Genomic DNA, 15,902 nt, shown 5'->3' with positions numbered 1-15,902 from the left:
AAGAATCTTTTTTTTTGTTCATTATTTTTATTTTTAAAATTATTATTTTAAAAGTGAAATAAGACGTGTTTTATAACCGGCTTGTGTTAGTTTTGACGGGTTTGCATTCCGCTTATAGGATCTGGTTTTTCGACTTTCGTTTACCTACCCTCCCCCATATTCACACGAAACAGGAAATTTGCTAACTTTTGGCATTAAATTTGTCAGAATGTTACGTTTAGCGGTTAAAGAATCAAATGCACTTCGTCCTATCGTAAATTCGGTAGGATTCCGAGGCTTTCACGCTAGGTATGTGAATTGAAAGGATAGTTGGAAGAAGTTTGGTGCTAACGAGTTGGTGATTAGTGCTCCTCGAGAGGCTACTTTAAAGGAACTTGAAATAAGATTGAAGTCCATCCGTAACATCGAGAAGATCACGAAAACCATTAAGACGGTTGCTCAAACAAAGTTGAACAGAGCTCAAAGATCTATGGACTTGGCCAAGAAGTATCAAACAGTTTCAAATGAATTTTTTGATGAGGCTGGAACCCAAGCTCCCAAAGATGGAAAAACACTTTTGATTGCTTGTTCTAGTGACAAGGGTCTTTGTGGTGGTATCCATTCTTCGATCTCTCGTCTTATCCGTAAGGAATTGGTTGATCCTAATGTTGAGCAAAACACCAGCATTTGCGTTTTGGGTGAAAAGGTTCGTTCCCAGCTTCATCGTTATTATCCTGGCTCTCTCTACTTAACATTTGCTCACATTGGTGGTGCCAGTCCTTCTTATGAAGAGGCTTTGCAAGTTTCCAGCAACATTTTGGAGAATGCAAATGAATTTGACAGAATCGTCATCGTTTACAACAGATTCGCCTCTGCCGTGTCTTTTGAAACTGTGATGAAGAATCTCTATACTCGTCAATCTATCGCTGAATCCCCCAATTTGTTTGCCTATGAGGCTAGCAGTGAGGTTCATCAACCTTTGATGGAGTATGCTTTCACCAATGCTATTTTTGCTGCTATGGCTGAAGCCCACTGCAGTGAAATGTCTTCCCGTCGTAACGCCATGGAAAATGCTAGCAAGAGTGCTGGTGAGATGATCAACAAGTTTTCCACTATCTATAATCGTCAACGTCAAGCCTCCATTACTAACGAACTTATTGACATTGTTACTGGTGCTAATGCTTTGGGATAAGCTATACAGGGCCTGAACGCTGGTTACAATATCCGAGTCTTACTTTTACTGGCACACTCTCCTGCAGTGTTTGCTATACAAGACTGTGTGAAGTTGTGATGTGCTTCTTTCTTTTCCATTTTTCAGCCTACGCTTAATTACAAATTACGCTTTTTATATCTTTGATGATGTTGTAAGTTCTTAGTCAAGTCTCTTGTAAAAAGAATTATGAATAGGAAAGGTAGTCGTAGTACGTAGTGGTTGAAAAATCAAACATATTGTAAATCTTGCAATTCCCAGACTCAGAACATACACACAGAATTGTCAACACTTAATTAAAAATTTGAACCTTAATGTTTATATAGCAACTCAATTGTATATAACAATATTCTGGGTAAAACCGACATATTATATCTCACTGAAAAGCCGAAAGGTTTTTCATCCATTAATATATGAGGGAGTCTATTAGAAATTCTACGGTAAAACCTATGAAAATAGGAAAAGAAAAAAATGAACAAACGCAGGAAATGTAAGGAAAGTCTAGAGTTATTGTGTTTTTTATGAAGAAATGATAAAAACCTAGATGTGGCTTCTTAGGACAATAGTAGGAGAGAAAAAGAAAGAACTTAGGATACAATACCCATACCGTTTGACAACTAGAGAACAGGAACAAAGGAATAAATGAAAGAATATAAGCAGACAGGATATCAAGCAACAGCAGGAGATGCCACAACGGAATCATCATCTTCATAAGAAAGCAAGTCGAAACGCAATGGTATACGTTTCCAAGGTAGGAAGAAGCAAGTTAGCTTTCCAAGCCTCGTAAAATACACGTGATAAGGAAAAAAAGAACATAAAACCGAATCTTTTTTATCGTTGTTGACTGAATTTCAACTGGAAGTCTTTTTCGCGTTTGAACAAAAGAATATGAGGTTCTGGAACATGAACTTCATACATTTCCCAGCCAAGACTCTGGGTAATACCCAGGCCTCTCCATTCCTCCTCGTGAAGGATACGTAAAGTACCGGTTTCAGGATTAAAGTAGTCTGTCGGAATTACCTTCAGCATAGCCTTGGGCAACATAACATGTCGATATTCATACTCATCATCAGCATATCTATCGTAGGAGTGTTAATAATGCAAACTTCATAAAACAACGGTAGAGAAAGGTTTGCTAAGAATCAAGGTAAATCGCCTTTTCACTATCTAAAAAAATGGTTCAACTTGGTGTAAAAAGAAGACCATAAGCCATATAGTAAACAACCATGAAAAGGAACCAATTCTTAAAGGATATCTACAAAATCAACATACCTCGGAGAATAGTGGATTTGATCAATAAAAGCCTCTAATCGTTCACGCTCAGAGACGTTCAGCAAACGAGGAAATCGACTCTTCGTCATTTTTTGTCCTTCTGTCATCCAACAGCAATCTTTATTGATATTGGTAAAGGCTGGAGATATCCTTGGACTTTGACGATGCCATCAGTCGGGATAAGTGACATGCGTATCAAGTAACATCTCTCTTGGAAGTTAAACACCACGAACTACCAGCCAGGTTTTGGAAATCTCATAATAGAGGAATCTATAACTTATTTTAAGGCTTATGAATTTATAATATAACACAAAAAGCTATTATATTGGGTTTTTTTGTTGAATACTCTGGTTTTAATTTTTGGTAGTATCTTCGGTGAATGCATATTTTGCTTCCTATTGAAATTTCTGTAAATATTGGCTCTTAAATTCTAAAAAGTGGTGTTTATAACATGGTAGGTATCTGTAACAGTTCATCAAATGGTCAAAAAGTGCATTGCTAATGAAATGAACAGTCCTCGATTGACAGCCATCAAGTCGCGTTTTCGCAACCAAAGTTAAATGAAACTTTACAAGTCTTGGTAGACCTGAAGGACCAGGAGTAAGTGATTATTTTAGTTGGTTATGCTGATTAGTGATCAAAAAATAACTAACAAGACAAAAATAGAGGTAATCCCTTCGATGATGTTTTTGAAGAATTGCCTTCTAAAAAGTATTTTCCGGACTATTATCAAGTAATCACCGATCCCATTGCTTACAAAACAATGCGAAACAAGGCCCGTCATGGTCAGTATACTACCATGGGAGAATTTTATGACGATTTGCGATTAATGGTAAACAATGCTAAAACGTACAATGCTCCAGGAAGCTTTGTTTATGAGTGTGCCTTGTTGGTCGAAAAAGCTGCAAATGATTTAGAAGTTAAACACGCCGGTCAACCTCCCGCTGTGACAGACTCAAAAGTACCTATTTCGACTGAAGAGCAAGCCTCTGATAAGAATCCTGAAGTTTACCAAGTCATCACTAACGTTATCGATTCTTTAAGGGACGTTAAAGACTCCACCGGTAGATATTTAATCGACATGTTTATTGATTTACCCAGCAAGCGTCTTTATCCCGATTATTACGATATCATTAAGACGCCAATGACGATAAAAATGATGGAGAAACGTATGAAGAAAAATGAGTATAGCTCAATAAAGGATTTTGAAAATGATTTAAATCAAATGTATCTTAATGCACAAACATACAATGAAGCTGGAAGTTTTGTTTACGAGGATTCAATTGCTCTTTCAAATGTTTCTGGTCCAATATTGGCAGCTACCAAGTCTGAGGAGATTCCAAAAGATGTTGAGAGTATCAAAAATGAATCACCAAACCAAAGAATGGCTTCTGCCGCTCCATCGTTCGAGCCACAAACTCGAGAACCTTCCGTCGTTAGTGATAACTTACTTCATGAAAAATCTCCAGCAGAAGCAGACAACAAAGAGAATTTCACTGAGGGATTTCCTTCTCAATTGTCAGAGGACGTTGAACAACAACCTTCAAAGCCTCAAGCTATTGACCAAATTTGTCAAACTAATTATAGTGCATTTGCCCTTATGAAATCCTTCTCTACTCAACCGGTTCCAGATCTCTTAAATTCTACGCACAAGTCGGTCCTAGGTAGATCTGACTTTGTGTTCCCAAATTTCCCTCAAACACAAGTGATTGAAAATACCACTGATGTAGAACGTTTATTTTATTCATTTTTCTTGTTTTCTCCTTCTCCTACAACTTTATCCAATCCGTTCTGCGAACACATTCCTTGCCCTTCTTCTAATGCATCAGAAATTTCTGTTGTAAATGTGGCACAACAACATGCTATTATGAATGTTATTACAAATATTAATCCCATTATGTCTATAAAAAATTACAATTTTTCGGTACTGCATAACGGTAAACTGCTCGGACAACCAGTTGCCGCTCCTCCCCAATTGTTACAGCTAGCCGGTCCAACTTATTATAACATTGATTCTGTTAATTATGCTTTCGATGTAAGATTAGGGCCGGGTATGAATTGCTTGGAATTCATACTGGCAACTACCGAACCCACTAATATCCAACCTACCTCTGAAGACATATCACAGCCTTCTTTCACAGTCATAGAGAAAGAACGATTTGTACTTCTACTTTATCTGCGCTGCTAAGTTTGCCTTTAGATATATTGTCAATAAAAATTAATATATACATTTCCTTTTTTTCCTATTTGAGATAACAATTATTTTATTGTACATTACGATGACGGAGAAAGAAGAACCTGATCCAAAGAAGTAGCGGATTGTAATTCTTGACTTGTATTTTCGGCAAGCTGCTGTCCAAGCCATTTTTGCCAACGTGCCGTTCTCTTTTGGTTGCGGCGTTTTGAGCTTTGACCAACCCATAAGTTATAAGAGTTGATATAAACATTTTCTGTGTTAGACTCAAAAAAAATCATATACGTATCTGTTGAGAAAAACAACTGTAAATTTGACTTGCAAAAGCGCTCATTAAAAAGTGAATGCAAACTGCTAGACTCTCGGCCAGCGAGATATCCCTTCTGTGAGATCAATTGCAGTGACCTTTTTAAAAAAGGCATTTTTACCTGCATCAAGTCAATACCTTCCGTAATATGGGAAATGGCATAGCTATCCACATAATACATGAATTCTTTAGCCGGATCATCAAATTTATGAATAGTAAGGTCAGCTGGGAGCAATTGTTGAATGCAAAGCTTTTTCTCCAAAGGATACCAACGCATGTTGAAAACCTTGGTATCGGGCGCCAAAATGGTTTCCACATGATTTCTATAAATCATCTGTTCTCGAGCAGTTGTCACTGAATGCGCTCCATCAGATTCGAATAAAAGTAAAAGTTGACCAAGTTTGGGATCCAGCAAGATCTCATGAACTCGATAGAATACCACTTTTAATAACCGTTCTATAGAACTGATCATATAACAAGCATCATTATTTAGTTTTTGAAGATAACTGTGAAACTCATTTCCAGAAAGAGCGCCCTTTAAATATTTCTCGCACGTTTCCAGTACGCTATCGTAATTAATAGATTCAGCTATATCCGAAGCTTCAATATACTTCTTTATTTGCTCAAGTCGAGAGTAAGAAACGCAAATCAATCTAAACAGCACGTACATGGTCGCATTTCCAAAAAAGTTATATCCAAATACATTTTTCAATTCTTCTCCTTGCAACTTCATTTTTACTTGAGCATCGGAATCCATCGGATTAATATCACTCATGGTGTCATCTTCTGTCTGGGTGTCATCAGTCTGAATGCTCATTTGGGTTGTGTTGCTGTTATCGGCACTCTCCGGGTGTACAAAAATCTTGCTCAGTCCATCACGATGTTTTTGAACAGACTCTATATTTTCAGAAGAAAGATCGCTTTCTAAAGTTTCTCTAGGAAGTGGGATCCCAAAGAACTGTGATAGCAACGCTTTAAGAACAGCGCTGATTCTTCCTTTATCCGCGTAAGAATAAAACGATGAGTTGGAAAGTTGTGCATCACTTAACCTTAAGATATTCAAGAAAATTTGCCGATCACCTAATACTTGGCTAAATTGGAACCCTTGTATGGCCTGGCCGATGCAATGCTTTTGACGTTGATAAATACCATCAATTTCGTTTAAAATCCTATTGTAAGAAAGTGCCCTTCGATCCTTGCCCTCAATTTTGCAACAACGTTCATCCAATGCTAGTGACGAGTTTTTAAGTTCAATTTGACGCCAAATCTTATTCCATTCTCTTTTACAACGTCTCCATTCTTGATCTTTTAGCTTTAGACGCTTCAGTAAAACAGGAGCTGCCTTTATTGGCCTTTTAGCAAGAGCGTCAAATGCTTTCAGCGAATGTTCTTTTCCGTAAACAGTTTGCAAAGCTGATTGTATTAAGACTTTCCGGTCTAAAACTTTACTTACAGACTTCGTGGGGGCTTCATCATTAACAGGTTCACATAGTTCTGTCAATAACTTTATAGTCCTCTGGTTAATTGAGAGTATTCGGTCGTATTCATAACGTTCGTCTTCTACCAGTTGCAAAGCTTGCAAGTATTGATTTTCAGAATGCCTGACATTTTTTATACCAGTCAATTTAGGAGCAACTAAAATGTACTCGTCATTAAGAACTGAATTCGACAGAGCATCCCGACCAGAACAAGTTTCATTTTGTTTTTCTTGAGGAATTCTTCGATATGAATAACCAACAGATTCATAAGTTTCGGAAATATAACGAGAGTCGTCGATAGGAATGTTTTTCACTACTATCGGACTATCATTCCATCCAATGAAGCTTGCAAACCACAACGTTAAGTTGTCGTTTTTGACAAGTCTAGAAAACGAATTTAGTAAGTCTGTTTTATCCATTAACTTTTCTCTATAAAGGTGCAGTAATTCCATAAACTTATGGAAAGAAAAATTATCAGAGAGATGTTGTCTTATAGAACTGAAAACCAATAATTCCTCTTGAGTAGCGGCATAATGAGAAACAGGACTTGTTTTCTGTTGATAACTAGGGATTGTATAAGCAGCTGGTAACTCGTCGTGATATTGACGAACGTTTTTTGAGGTTTTTGAGATAGATCGTCCTATCTGTGCTGAATGTGCTGGGCGCAGTCGTCGCTCTCGCACCTGGGCAGCAGAAGGTAAGGTGAAGTTTCCAACAGGAGGTAATGCATTAGGCGCCGGAACACCTTCACTTTGTTGAACTTCTGTAGGTTCAGAATTATCTGGTAAAAAAAGCTTAAACTCGTCCAAAAGGTCCGGGGAATCTGAGAAGATTTCGGATACACGAGCACGAACTTCATGAATGGACTTTTCAGCTTTTTGGTATGTCCGTAAAACACCTAAAAATTCCATATATGTCTCAGAGTTAGGTGGATACCTTTCCTTAACTTTATTCATGTAAGCAATAGCATAATTAAAATCTACTTGGGGTTTTGAAGGTAATGCGGATGCATTATCATTAGAAGATGGAGATTCTTTTCCAAGCTGAGTTTCAGAGATGGAAGGTTGTTGTAATTCGACATAGTTAGTGGAAGGTGCAACGTTGGAGGGAGCGTTTGAACTTGTGTTCAGTGGGTGCATGGGAGTGCCGATCCGAACAACGCTAGTGTTAGAAGAATCTGTATGAACTTCAATTTTATAGCCAGAAGGAAGGAAAGTGTTGAAACCTTCAATGAGCTGCGGATACCCATTGAATAAAGTTGCAACTCGATCGATTACCCCCAGAGTATCCAGACTAGATGAAAGTTAGTGACAGATCTAGCGGGTAATTAAGTAGAAAAATTTCATAGGGAAAAAGAAAAACGAACCGAATTCTTATTGAATGATGGAAGAAAAATAAAACTTACCTTTGGGACTTAAAATCGCGCATAATTTCCAAAAATTCATTGTATACCTCTCGCTTTTCTGAGAAATAATACTTTACCAATTCGAGATAAGAAAGAGCGTCATTAACATCCAATGGTCGACTATTCGAGGAAGTCATGGCGGCAAGACCTTCATCTGTCTCCAAGTTGCCAGATTTAGGAGGTACTGAAGAAGAGTTATTATAAGCAATTGCTTGCTCCTTTTGATAATCATCAAACTGCCGTTTTTTAGTGCTAGAGACGACGTCGAAAGATCCCTGAGTAATGATATTTTGATTATTCTGCGCAGCGTCTAATTCATGACCAGTTCCTGCAGATGTATTTTGCCCATCGGCGGTCTTCGATGGATTCAAATTTTTCCTTCGTAAATCATTCTCTATTTCTTCCTTTGTGTTAGAATCATAGTATACATGTCATAAGGTTTATTGAAAAGTTCGAGCAGAAAAACCAAAAAACAAAACTTTGAGTTTCGTAGTGAACATACCAATATGATCGCGTTCCGCGTCAGTAGATTCTTTCAACGTGTTCATTACTAGAAATTCATAAATGCAAACACAAATAATCTATTAACTGCTTGTCTAACAACTTGTTCCTACTTGACGCGTATTGGGAGAATGCAGTATTACTTGTTGTAGTAAATGTCATCATCCAATATTTACCTAAACGACTTTCCATTTACCATGAACTCTGAAACTCAACCCTTCAGCAAAGGGCCTTTTTAAAGAATTCAACTTTTAAAAATAGAAGAAGAAGAGCATTTAGCTCTCATTATTCTCAATATCTGATTTACAATTTTACTACTTCTGAATTCTCTGTCTCCTTTGGTTTCGTTATACTGTTTTGACGACATGCACCGCAGGCTATAGGTTATTTTAACTGTTATACACCGATATGCAACACATTGTTGTAATCTATTTATAGTGAACTTCAGCAAGGTTATAAAAGGTAAACAAAAAAATAAGAACAAAACAGAAAAAGAAAAAGAAGTATTTAGTGGATCATTATGTTTCTTGTTGATTTCTCAATGATTGTCTAAGGTCTATCATCATTCATTCATTTCTACGTATGGCATTGCATTATGCTCTACTAAAGAAACAAAAAAACCGCGGTTGCCAGAGTAACCAAAAATAAATAAATAAAAGGAAGTGTAAACAGTCATCACTGTCGTCAATTACAACTATTTACTTTGGATCATTACTCATATAATGCATATATATCCGAATCACGTTAATAAAAAGTTGGTCCGGCCAAATTTTTACCGTTTTCTCAAAGCAAGAAGAAAGAGTATCGATTGAAACAATACTCATCAGTGCTTGCTAAGCGAATTCAAACCATGAGGAAGCCTTTACCTAACTACAATGACACTGATTCCATATATGCACCGCGTGAAAGACAGTCCCTCATAAACAATCACAAGCTTGAAGAATTGAACACACATCAACCTGCCAGTGAAGAGGGTTTGAGTACAGGGGGTTACAGCTGGGAAAATGAAGATGTGTCGTCTGAACAGCTTGAGGTTCCTGAAGAAGATACTTTTTCCATTACAAGTTCTGTTTATGATTTGGACTCTACTGTGTTAAACGCTTCAACTACACCTCCTGTTCCTCCAGTACATCGCATTGGGGTTGATCAGGACCGCCCGTCTAATTTATATTCCCGTCCTAATGAAACATTTATTGATCGTAGCGATTCAGAAACCTTAAGTGCTGGATCGTATGCGGATAAAAAGGAAAATTTCATAGATGAGCATGAATACGACTATGCTATGTCAGAAGATAACTTCAGTGGACTTGATTCAACGTCTAATATAAATAACTCGTTTTATCACGAAACGCAAGAAGTCCCCATAATGCACGATAGCTTAGTTGTCGAATGTCCCTGTCCTACTGACCTGAAACATATGCTTGGTTCTATAGTTCATACAAATTCTGAAGAATCAAGTTCTGTTCGGTATACTGCGGTGACTTGTAATCCCGAGGATATGTTGGCAAATGAGCTAAAAGTGAGAACAAATCTGTTTGACCGAGACATCCAGGCTGCAATTTGTATGACTGTAGGACAGGAAGATCTTGCATCTTTTGCATTAACACTATCCAGTGTTATGGAAAATGTGAAGCATTTAACTAAGCGCAACAAATCAAGAGTTTGGGGTAATGAAAGCTGGAAAAAAGTTTTGACGTGTATTGTGCTTGATGGCCGGAATGCGGTCCACAGAAGCATTTTGGATTTATTATCCTCTATTGGCGCATACCAGCCGTGTATTTCCAAAGGTAGAATTAATGGCAAGAAGGTTCTAGCTCATATGTATGAATTTACCAGTACTATTTCTATGGACGAAAAACTGAATATTACTACCAGAAATAATGGGAATACACCTATGCAATTGCTTGTCTGCTTGAAGGAATTTGAGAGTGGGACTCACGACTCTCAAAGGTGGTTTTTACAAGGTATCTCTTCACTTGTTCGACCAAATATTTGCTTATTCGCAAAAGTTGGCTCAAAACTAGAAACAACGTCTGTATACCATGCTTGGAAGAGTTTCGATGTTAATTCTAAGCTTGGAGGAATATGCGGCAAAACAATAATTAAAACCGGGAAATGGGGACAGAAGCTTCTTTCTCCTGTGATCGCTTCTCAACATTTTGATCAAATGATCTATAATGATCTTAGGCTGCCATACGATAGTTGTTTGGGCTACATTTCCAATACGTCTAATGCTTTCTATGGTTTCCGCTATATTGCTTTGCTAGATGATTTTCCTGATCCCGGTCCATTGACCCAATACTTCTCCCGAAAGAACACAGAAGGAAAAAAGCAAGGAATCTTAGAAGCTAATGCACACGTTGCCCAAGAACAACTGTTGTTTTGGAAAGTTGTCACTAAAAAGCAATCGAGATGGTACCTGAATTACGTTCCTGAAGCCCAAGCCGAAGTGAAAGCCCCTGGGTCTATGGCGAAAGTTTTGGAAGCTAAGAGAAGTGATATTAATAGTGGCTTCAGCCTTGCTATTTATGTTCTTTCGGACTTTTTTTCTCTGTGGAAGACAAGACATAGTTTTCTTCGGTTCCTTATGATGGCTATGCAGGTTTTCATTTTTGGTTTAGAGAGGTTATTTGGATTTTTCAATTTGGCAAACTTCTTTTTATCTTTTCACTTCATATGCAATAGTACTTCATTCAAGTACTTTAACCCCTATGGACAATGGGGTAAGACCTTGTTTCTAATTTTTGAGTATATATTTCTGTGTACTATATTCTCACAATTTGTTTTGGCAATGGGAAACCGTTCCAGAGGGTATGTTCTATTTTCTATTTTCTATTATCTATCAAATGTATTTCTAACACGTCCAGCTCTAAAAAGCTCTCCCTACTTAGCCTGCTGATATTTATCTCAGTCATGATTTATTACTTATTTTGCATATTTTACGTTTCTCTAATTCCCATCTTCATACATTCATCTCATGGATATAATATTATCGGCGACAATTATTTTACAAACGTGATGTTGCCTTGCTTAATTGTTCTAGCATGTTACATTTTCGTTTCAATCATTTCGATAGACCCACTCTTTCTCGTTACATGTTTATGGCAATATGTTCTATTGTTGCCGACTCGCATCTACATGGAGCAAGTCTATGCATTATGCCATCTGCATGATGCTTCGATTCTTAATGACACAGATGTCAAGACGAGCAATGATTTAACTGAAACATATCGGAACGAAAAGAAAAATAAGTTTGCTATGATTGCCATACCAAAAACTGATATGTTAAATTCTATCTATAACTCAACCTTACGAAGCTTAAGTGACGACGACGATCGTAAGAGTGGTGCGTCTCTAAACAGAATGAATGCTAATTCCATTTTATGTACCACTCAAGACTATTATCAGGATATGCGAACACGCTATGTCCTCGTTTGGGCTTTGAGCAATCTTATCCTCGCAATTATCTTGCTTCAAGTCTTCCAAGGTGAAGATTCCATAAATAATGGCTACTTAAAATTTGTATTTTGGGCTTTTATGATTTTTGTTTGTCTTAAAACAATTGGTTCTTCATGCTTCTTTGCAATTGTAAACATTGCTTCAATTGGATCATATATTCAACGGAAGATTTGATTGATGACTAGTGTGAATGGGACAGTGTATATACTCATACTCATGTATTTATTTTTATATCTAATGATATCCAATTATTTTTATTATAATGATAAACCTTCTATTCTACTTTATGATTTATGTTAACTTACTCACCCTTTTCCAAAAAGACAGTACAACCCTCCAAAATATCCGATTTTGCACAGTTTTCACCCTTGAAGTCAGTATCAACAATCTTCAACGATTTGCATTTCTTAATCAAAGATTGAATACTGGCAATTTCGGCATTAAATAACTCTTGCTGCTTTTGGCCAGGGTGAACGTACAAGACAGCATCAGATTTAACACTATTATCAGCCATCATGGAACGACTCGAGTGAACAACTGTAATAATAGATTCGTAGTCCTTAGCAGCTTGCTCAAAGGCATAGTCTTCTCTGCTCACAGGAAATTTAGCCTTCACGATACTGGGAGTAGCATCGCTAGGACGACGAGGAAGACGCTGAAACATTTCTTCGGTAACATAAGGCATGAAAGGATGCATCAATCTTAAAGAAGTGTCTAGAACAGTATAAAGAGTTTGCTTGGCAGACTCTTGTTGAATTGGGGATCCATCACTGATCAAGTATTTGGAGTTTTCAATATAAACGTCACACAACTCATAAAGCCAGAATTGGTAAACGGCAGAAGTTGCTTGTAAGAAATTCATCTCTTCCATATACTTGTTCATAGCATCTACGGCAACATTTAAACGATGGAAAATCCATTTTTCAACAAGTGACTCTTTGCCAGTAGGCTTATCAGTTTCATTGGGGACGAAGGAGGGTCCAAGGCGTCCTAAGGCGAACTTTGTAGCATTGTAAAGCTTATTGCAGAATTTACGATAACCTTCAACACGAAGAATGTCCAAGTTAAGGTCACGTCCACCACTTGTCAATGAACAGAGGGTGAAACGTAATGCGTCGGTACCACACTGAGGGATACCCTTGGGATAGCTCATCTTTTGACCCTTCTTTGCTTTTTCGATCTCACGGTTGTCCAAATTACCAACCAAAAGCTTATCATGCAGAGCTTGAAGGCTGATACCCTCAATCACGTCAATAGGGTCAACGACATTACCCAAAGACTTGGACATCTTACGTCCTTGAGCATCACGAACAAGAGCATGGCAAAAGACGCGCTTGAAAGGAACTTGGCCTGTAAGTTTGATACCCATCATGACCATACGAGCAATCCAAAAGAACAAAATATCCCATCCAGTTTCCATCAAATCAGTTGGGTAAAATGCTTTGAGGTCAGCAGTTTCATTGGGCCAGCCCAAGGTAGAGAAAGGCCACAAGCCTGAAGAAAACCAAGTGTCAAGAACATCTTCGTCTTGCTCCAAGGTAAAAGACTTACCGGGAAAAGCTGCCTTGGCTTTCTCTTCGACTTCTTCAATTGATCTACCACTAACCCAGTAACGATCATCGCTTTTGTCGTGGTTCTTTGCATCGCTGAGCTTAACAAAGTAGGCAGGGATACGGTGGCCCCACCATAATTGACGAGAAATACACCAATCTTGAATGTTTTCCATCCAACGGATAAAATCTCTACGAGAGACCTCAGGAGCAATGTCAATTTCACCAGATCGTACAACTTCGGCGGCAGCATTAGCCATTTCCTTTTGGTTAACCCACCACTGAGGTTTCATAATAGGCTCGATAATATCAGATGTTTTACCGCAAACAGGGATAACCATTGGGTTATCTTGTGTACCCACAAACAAGCCAAGCTCCTTAAGGCGCTCAGCAATCTTGATACGGACATCGAAACGCTTCATTCCAGCAAATTCGCCGCAACTTTGGTTCAAGGTGCCGTCGTCATTCAAAATGTTTATAAAAGCAAGATTGTGACGCTTACCAACTTCATAATCGTTAGGATCATGAGCAGGCGTAATTTTAACGGCACCAGTACCAAATTCCATATCAACCGCAATATCGTCGCAGATGATGGGAAGGCTTCGGTCACAGAAGGGATGCTTAACAGACTTTCCATGAAGATGCTTGTAACGAGAATCTTGAGGATGTACAGCAATTGCGGTATCACCAAGCAAAGTTTCAGGACGAGTGGTTGCGATGATAACTTTTTCATCAGAGCCTTCGACTTCATAAGCAATTGATGTTAAGACACCGACTTCGACAAGGTGATCATAACCAGGGACCTTGATTTCGGTACGTCCGTTCACTTCAACGTTCTCAACTTCCAAGTTGGACAAAGTAGTTTGCAAAGCGGTACACCAATTTACAAGACGATTGGCACGGTAGATAATCTTTTCCTCATGCAAGCGGACAAAAGTTTCGACGACAGCACGAGTAAGGTTCTCATCCATAGTGAAAGCCTCACGAGTCCAATCAAATGAGCCACCAAGACGGGACATTTGCTTCTTAATTCGTTCGTGATACTCCTCTTTCCACTTCCAGACAATGTCGACGAAATCATTTCTGGGGTAGTCGTGGCGAGTCTGCTTTTTTTCAGCCCAAAGCTTCTTCTCGACGACAGACTGGGTACTAAGGCCTGCATGATCGAAACCTCCCAAGAAAAGCACAGTCTTGCCCTTCATACGATTCCAACGAGCCAAAGAATCTTGAATTGCGATAGTGAGGGCATGACCGATATGGAGAGCACCAGTGACATTAGGAGGGGGAGAGGTTATAACGAACTTACCCTCCTCTTTCACCTTGCCGTCAGGGCCAAATTCGGGCTCAAAAAATCCAGATTTAACCCACCAGTCATACCAAGCTGATTCAACGGCCCTTGGATTATATGACTTTAAAGAGGGAGATTCCAAATCTTGAAGAATCTTCTTTTCACCAAGTTTTGTTTGTTCCACAAATTCAGCTGTAGGTTCAGCGATCTTGGACTTCTTTTCGATCTTTGGCTTTCTGGACTCCTCCTTAGCCTTCTTTGAGGCTAATTTGGCGTGAAACTTCTCAAGCTTTGCAGCTTTCTGACGTTCACGTTCTACTATATTCAAGAATAGTCAGCATTTGTTCGCTTTATCTTCCGTTCGTCACGTACATTCTTTCTCAGTTTTGGGTTTTGGAGGTTCATGAGAACTTGGGGGATTCTAATTATACATTAGTAAAGGAAACCATCGCAGCGTATAGCCCATACCTGAACCTCCTTAGACTGAGCAGCTTCAGTACTTTTGTCTGCCATTGAGAAAATTGTGTTGTAGTAATAACAGACACAGTTGGTAATAAAATTCGTAAAATTTCCTTACAAAACCCTAAATTTGCTAGCATACGTTCCGCTGCGCAATCTTCTTTAAAATTATATGAAGCCGAGCACACTTCACTGAAGCAGTTGAGGTAACATTCGATAGGTCACCAGTTGTAAACAAACAAACATCGTAAATAGAAAAACATGTTTTTATTTATTTTTATGGTCAAAGAGTTCATTGAATCTAAATATATAAAAGAAAATAAATAAAAGGCTTAAGATATATTGCAGCGTGCAGGCTTGGTCATTTTAAATTTATTTTTGCTATTTTGAGAAAGTGGCACTCATCTATGTGCATTCAAGTAGAATGTGATAAATGATGTATTCACTAAAATAAAAAGGAATCCGTCAAAGGATTTATATAATATATTGCTTCTAAATATCACTCTGCCGGTATCTTATGGTCCTTGGAATGAACAGAGTCATAGGACTCGACGCACCTTTACTTATCCACCCTTAGTGAAGAATTAGATCTGTAGATTTGGTCAAGTTCTACCAGCAAACTTTCTTATTCAGAAGTCTTTGGAGTAGTTGCAGGTGCGCTTTCAGCCGCACGATTCCCATAGGAAAACAGAAAAAAAAAAGCAATTGATATTCTATTTCTTCATTAAAGTAATTAAATATACAAATGAATCCTTCATTTATCGATGGCTCTACCATCAGCCTGCTACTACCAGTAGGCA

At 38.2% G+C, this 15,902-nt stretch overlaps 6 protein-coding genes across 6 annotated transcripts; 3 read left to right on the top strand and 3 right to left on the bottom strand.

The window, feature by feature from the left end:
* Positions 1-208: 208 nt before the first annotated feature.
* Positions 209-1,171, top strand: atp3 (F1-FO ATP synthase gamma subunit; the record flags this gene model as incomplete). The annotated part of the gene is made up of 2 exons (XM_056180177.1): positions 209-288; positions 346-1,171. The coding sequence occupies 2 exons, from the start codon at positions 209-211 to the stop codon at positions 1,169-1,171; spliced, it is 906 nt and encodes a 301-aa protein (XP_056036350.1).
* An 849-nt stretch (positions 1,172-2,020) lies between these two features.
* Positions 2,021-2,568, bottom strand: suc1 (cyclin-dependent protein kinase regulatory subunit Suc1; the record flags this gene model as incomplete). The annotated part of the gene is made up of 2 exons (XM_056180176.1): positions 2,021-2,267; positions 2,462-2,568. The coding sequence occupies 2 exons, from the start codon at positions 2,566-2,568 to the stop codon at positions 2,021-2,023; spliced, it is 354 nt and encodes a 117-aa protein (XP_056036347.1).
* Positions 2,569-2,912: 344 nt separating this feature from the next.
* On the top strand, positions 2,913-4,649 carry rsc4 (RSC complex bromodomain subunit Rsc4; the record flags this gene model as incomplete). Its single annotated transcript, XM_056180175.1, has 3 exons — positions 2,913-2,915; positions 2,976-3,061; positions 3,128-4,649. The coding sequence occupies 3 exons, from the start codon at positions 2,913-2,915 to the stop codon at positions 4,647-4,649; spliced, it is 1,611 nt and encodes a 536-aa protein (XP_056036348.1).
* Positions 4,650-4,735: 86 nt separating this feature from the next.
* On the bottom strand, positions 4,736-8,393 carry pst3 (SIN3 family co-repressor Pst3; the record flags this gene model as incomplete). Its single annotated transcript, XM_056180174.1, has 3 exons — positions 4,736-7,733; positions 7,846-8,245; positions 8,348-8,393. The coding sequence occupies 3 exons, from the start codon at positions 8,391-8,393 to the stop codon at positions 4,736-4,738; spliced, it is 3,444 nt and encodes a 1,147-aa protein (XP_056036345.1).
* An 803-nt stretch (positions 8,394-9,196) lies between these two features.
* Positions 9,197-11,979, top strand: chs2 (chitin synthase-like protein Chs2; the record flags this gene model as incomplete). Its single annotated transcript, XM_056180173.1, has 2 exons — positions 9,197-11,157; positions 11,214-11,979. The coding sequence occupies 2 exons, from the start codon at positions 9,197-9,199 to the stop codon at positions 11,977-11,979; spliced, it is 2,727 nt and encodes a 908-aa protein (XP_056036346.1).
* Positions 11,980-12,106: 127 nt separating this feature from the next.
* vrs1 (cytoplasmic valine-tRNA ligase Vrs1/Vas1) lies at positions 12,107-15,156 on the bottom strand (the record flags this gene model as incomplete). Its single annotated transcript, XM_056180172.1, has 3 exons — positions 12,107-14,961; positions 15,016-15,064; positions 15,112-15,156. The coding sequence occupies 3 exons, from the start codon at positions 15,154-15,156 to the stop codon at positions 12,107-12,109; spliced, it is 2,949 nt and encodes a 982-aa protein (XP_056035703.1).
* Positions 15,157-15,902: the final 746 nt, after the last annotated feature.

The sequence above is a fragment of the Schizosaccharomyces osmophilus genome, chromosome 1 (assembly GCF_027921745.1).
Source record: "Schizosaccharomyces osmophilus chromosome 1, complete sequence".
In the NCBI taxonomy this organism is placed as follows: domain Eukaryota; kingdom Fungi; phylum Ascomycota; class Schizosaccharomycetes; order Schizosaccharomycetales; family Schizosaccharomycetaceae; genus Schizosaccharomyces; species Schizosaccharomyces osmophilus.
This window is presented reverse-complemented; position numbering and strand designations above follow the sequence as displayed.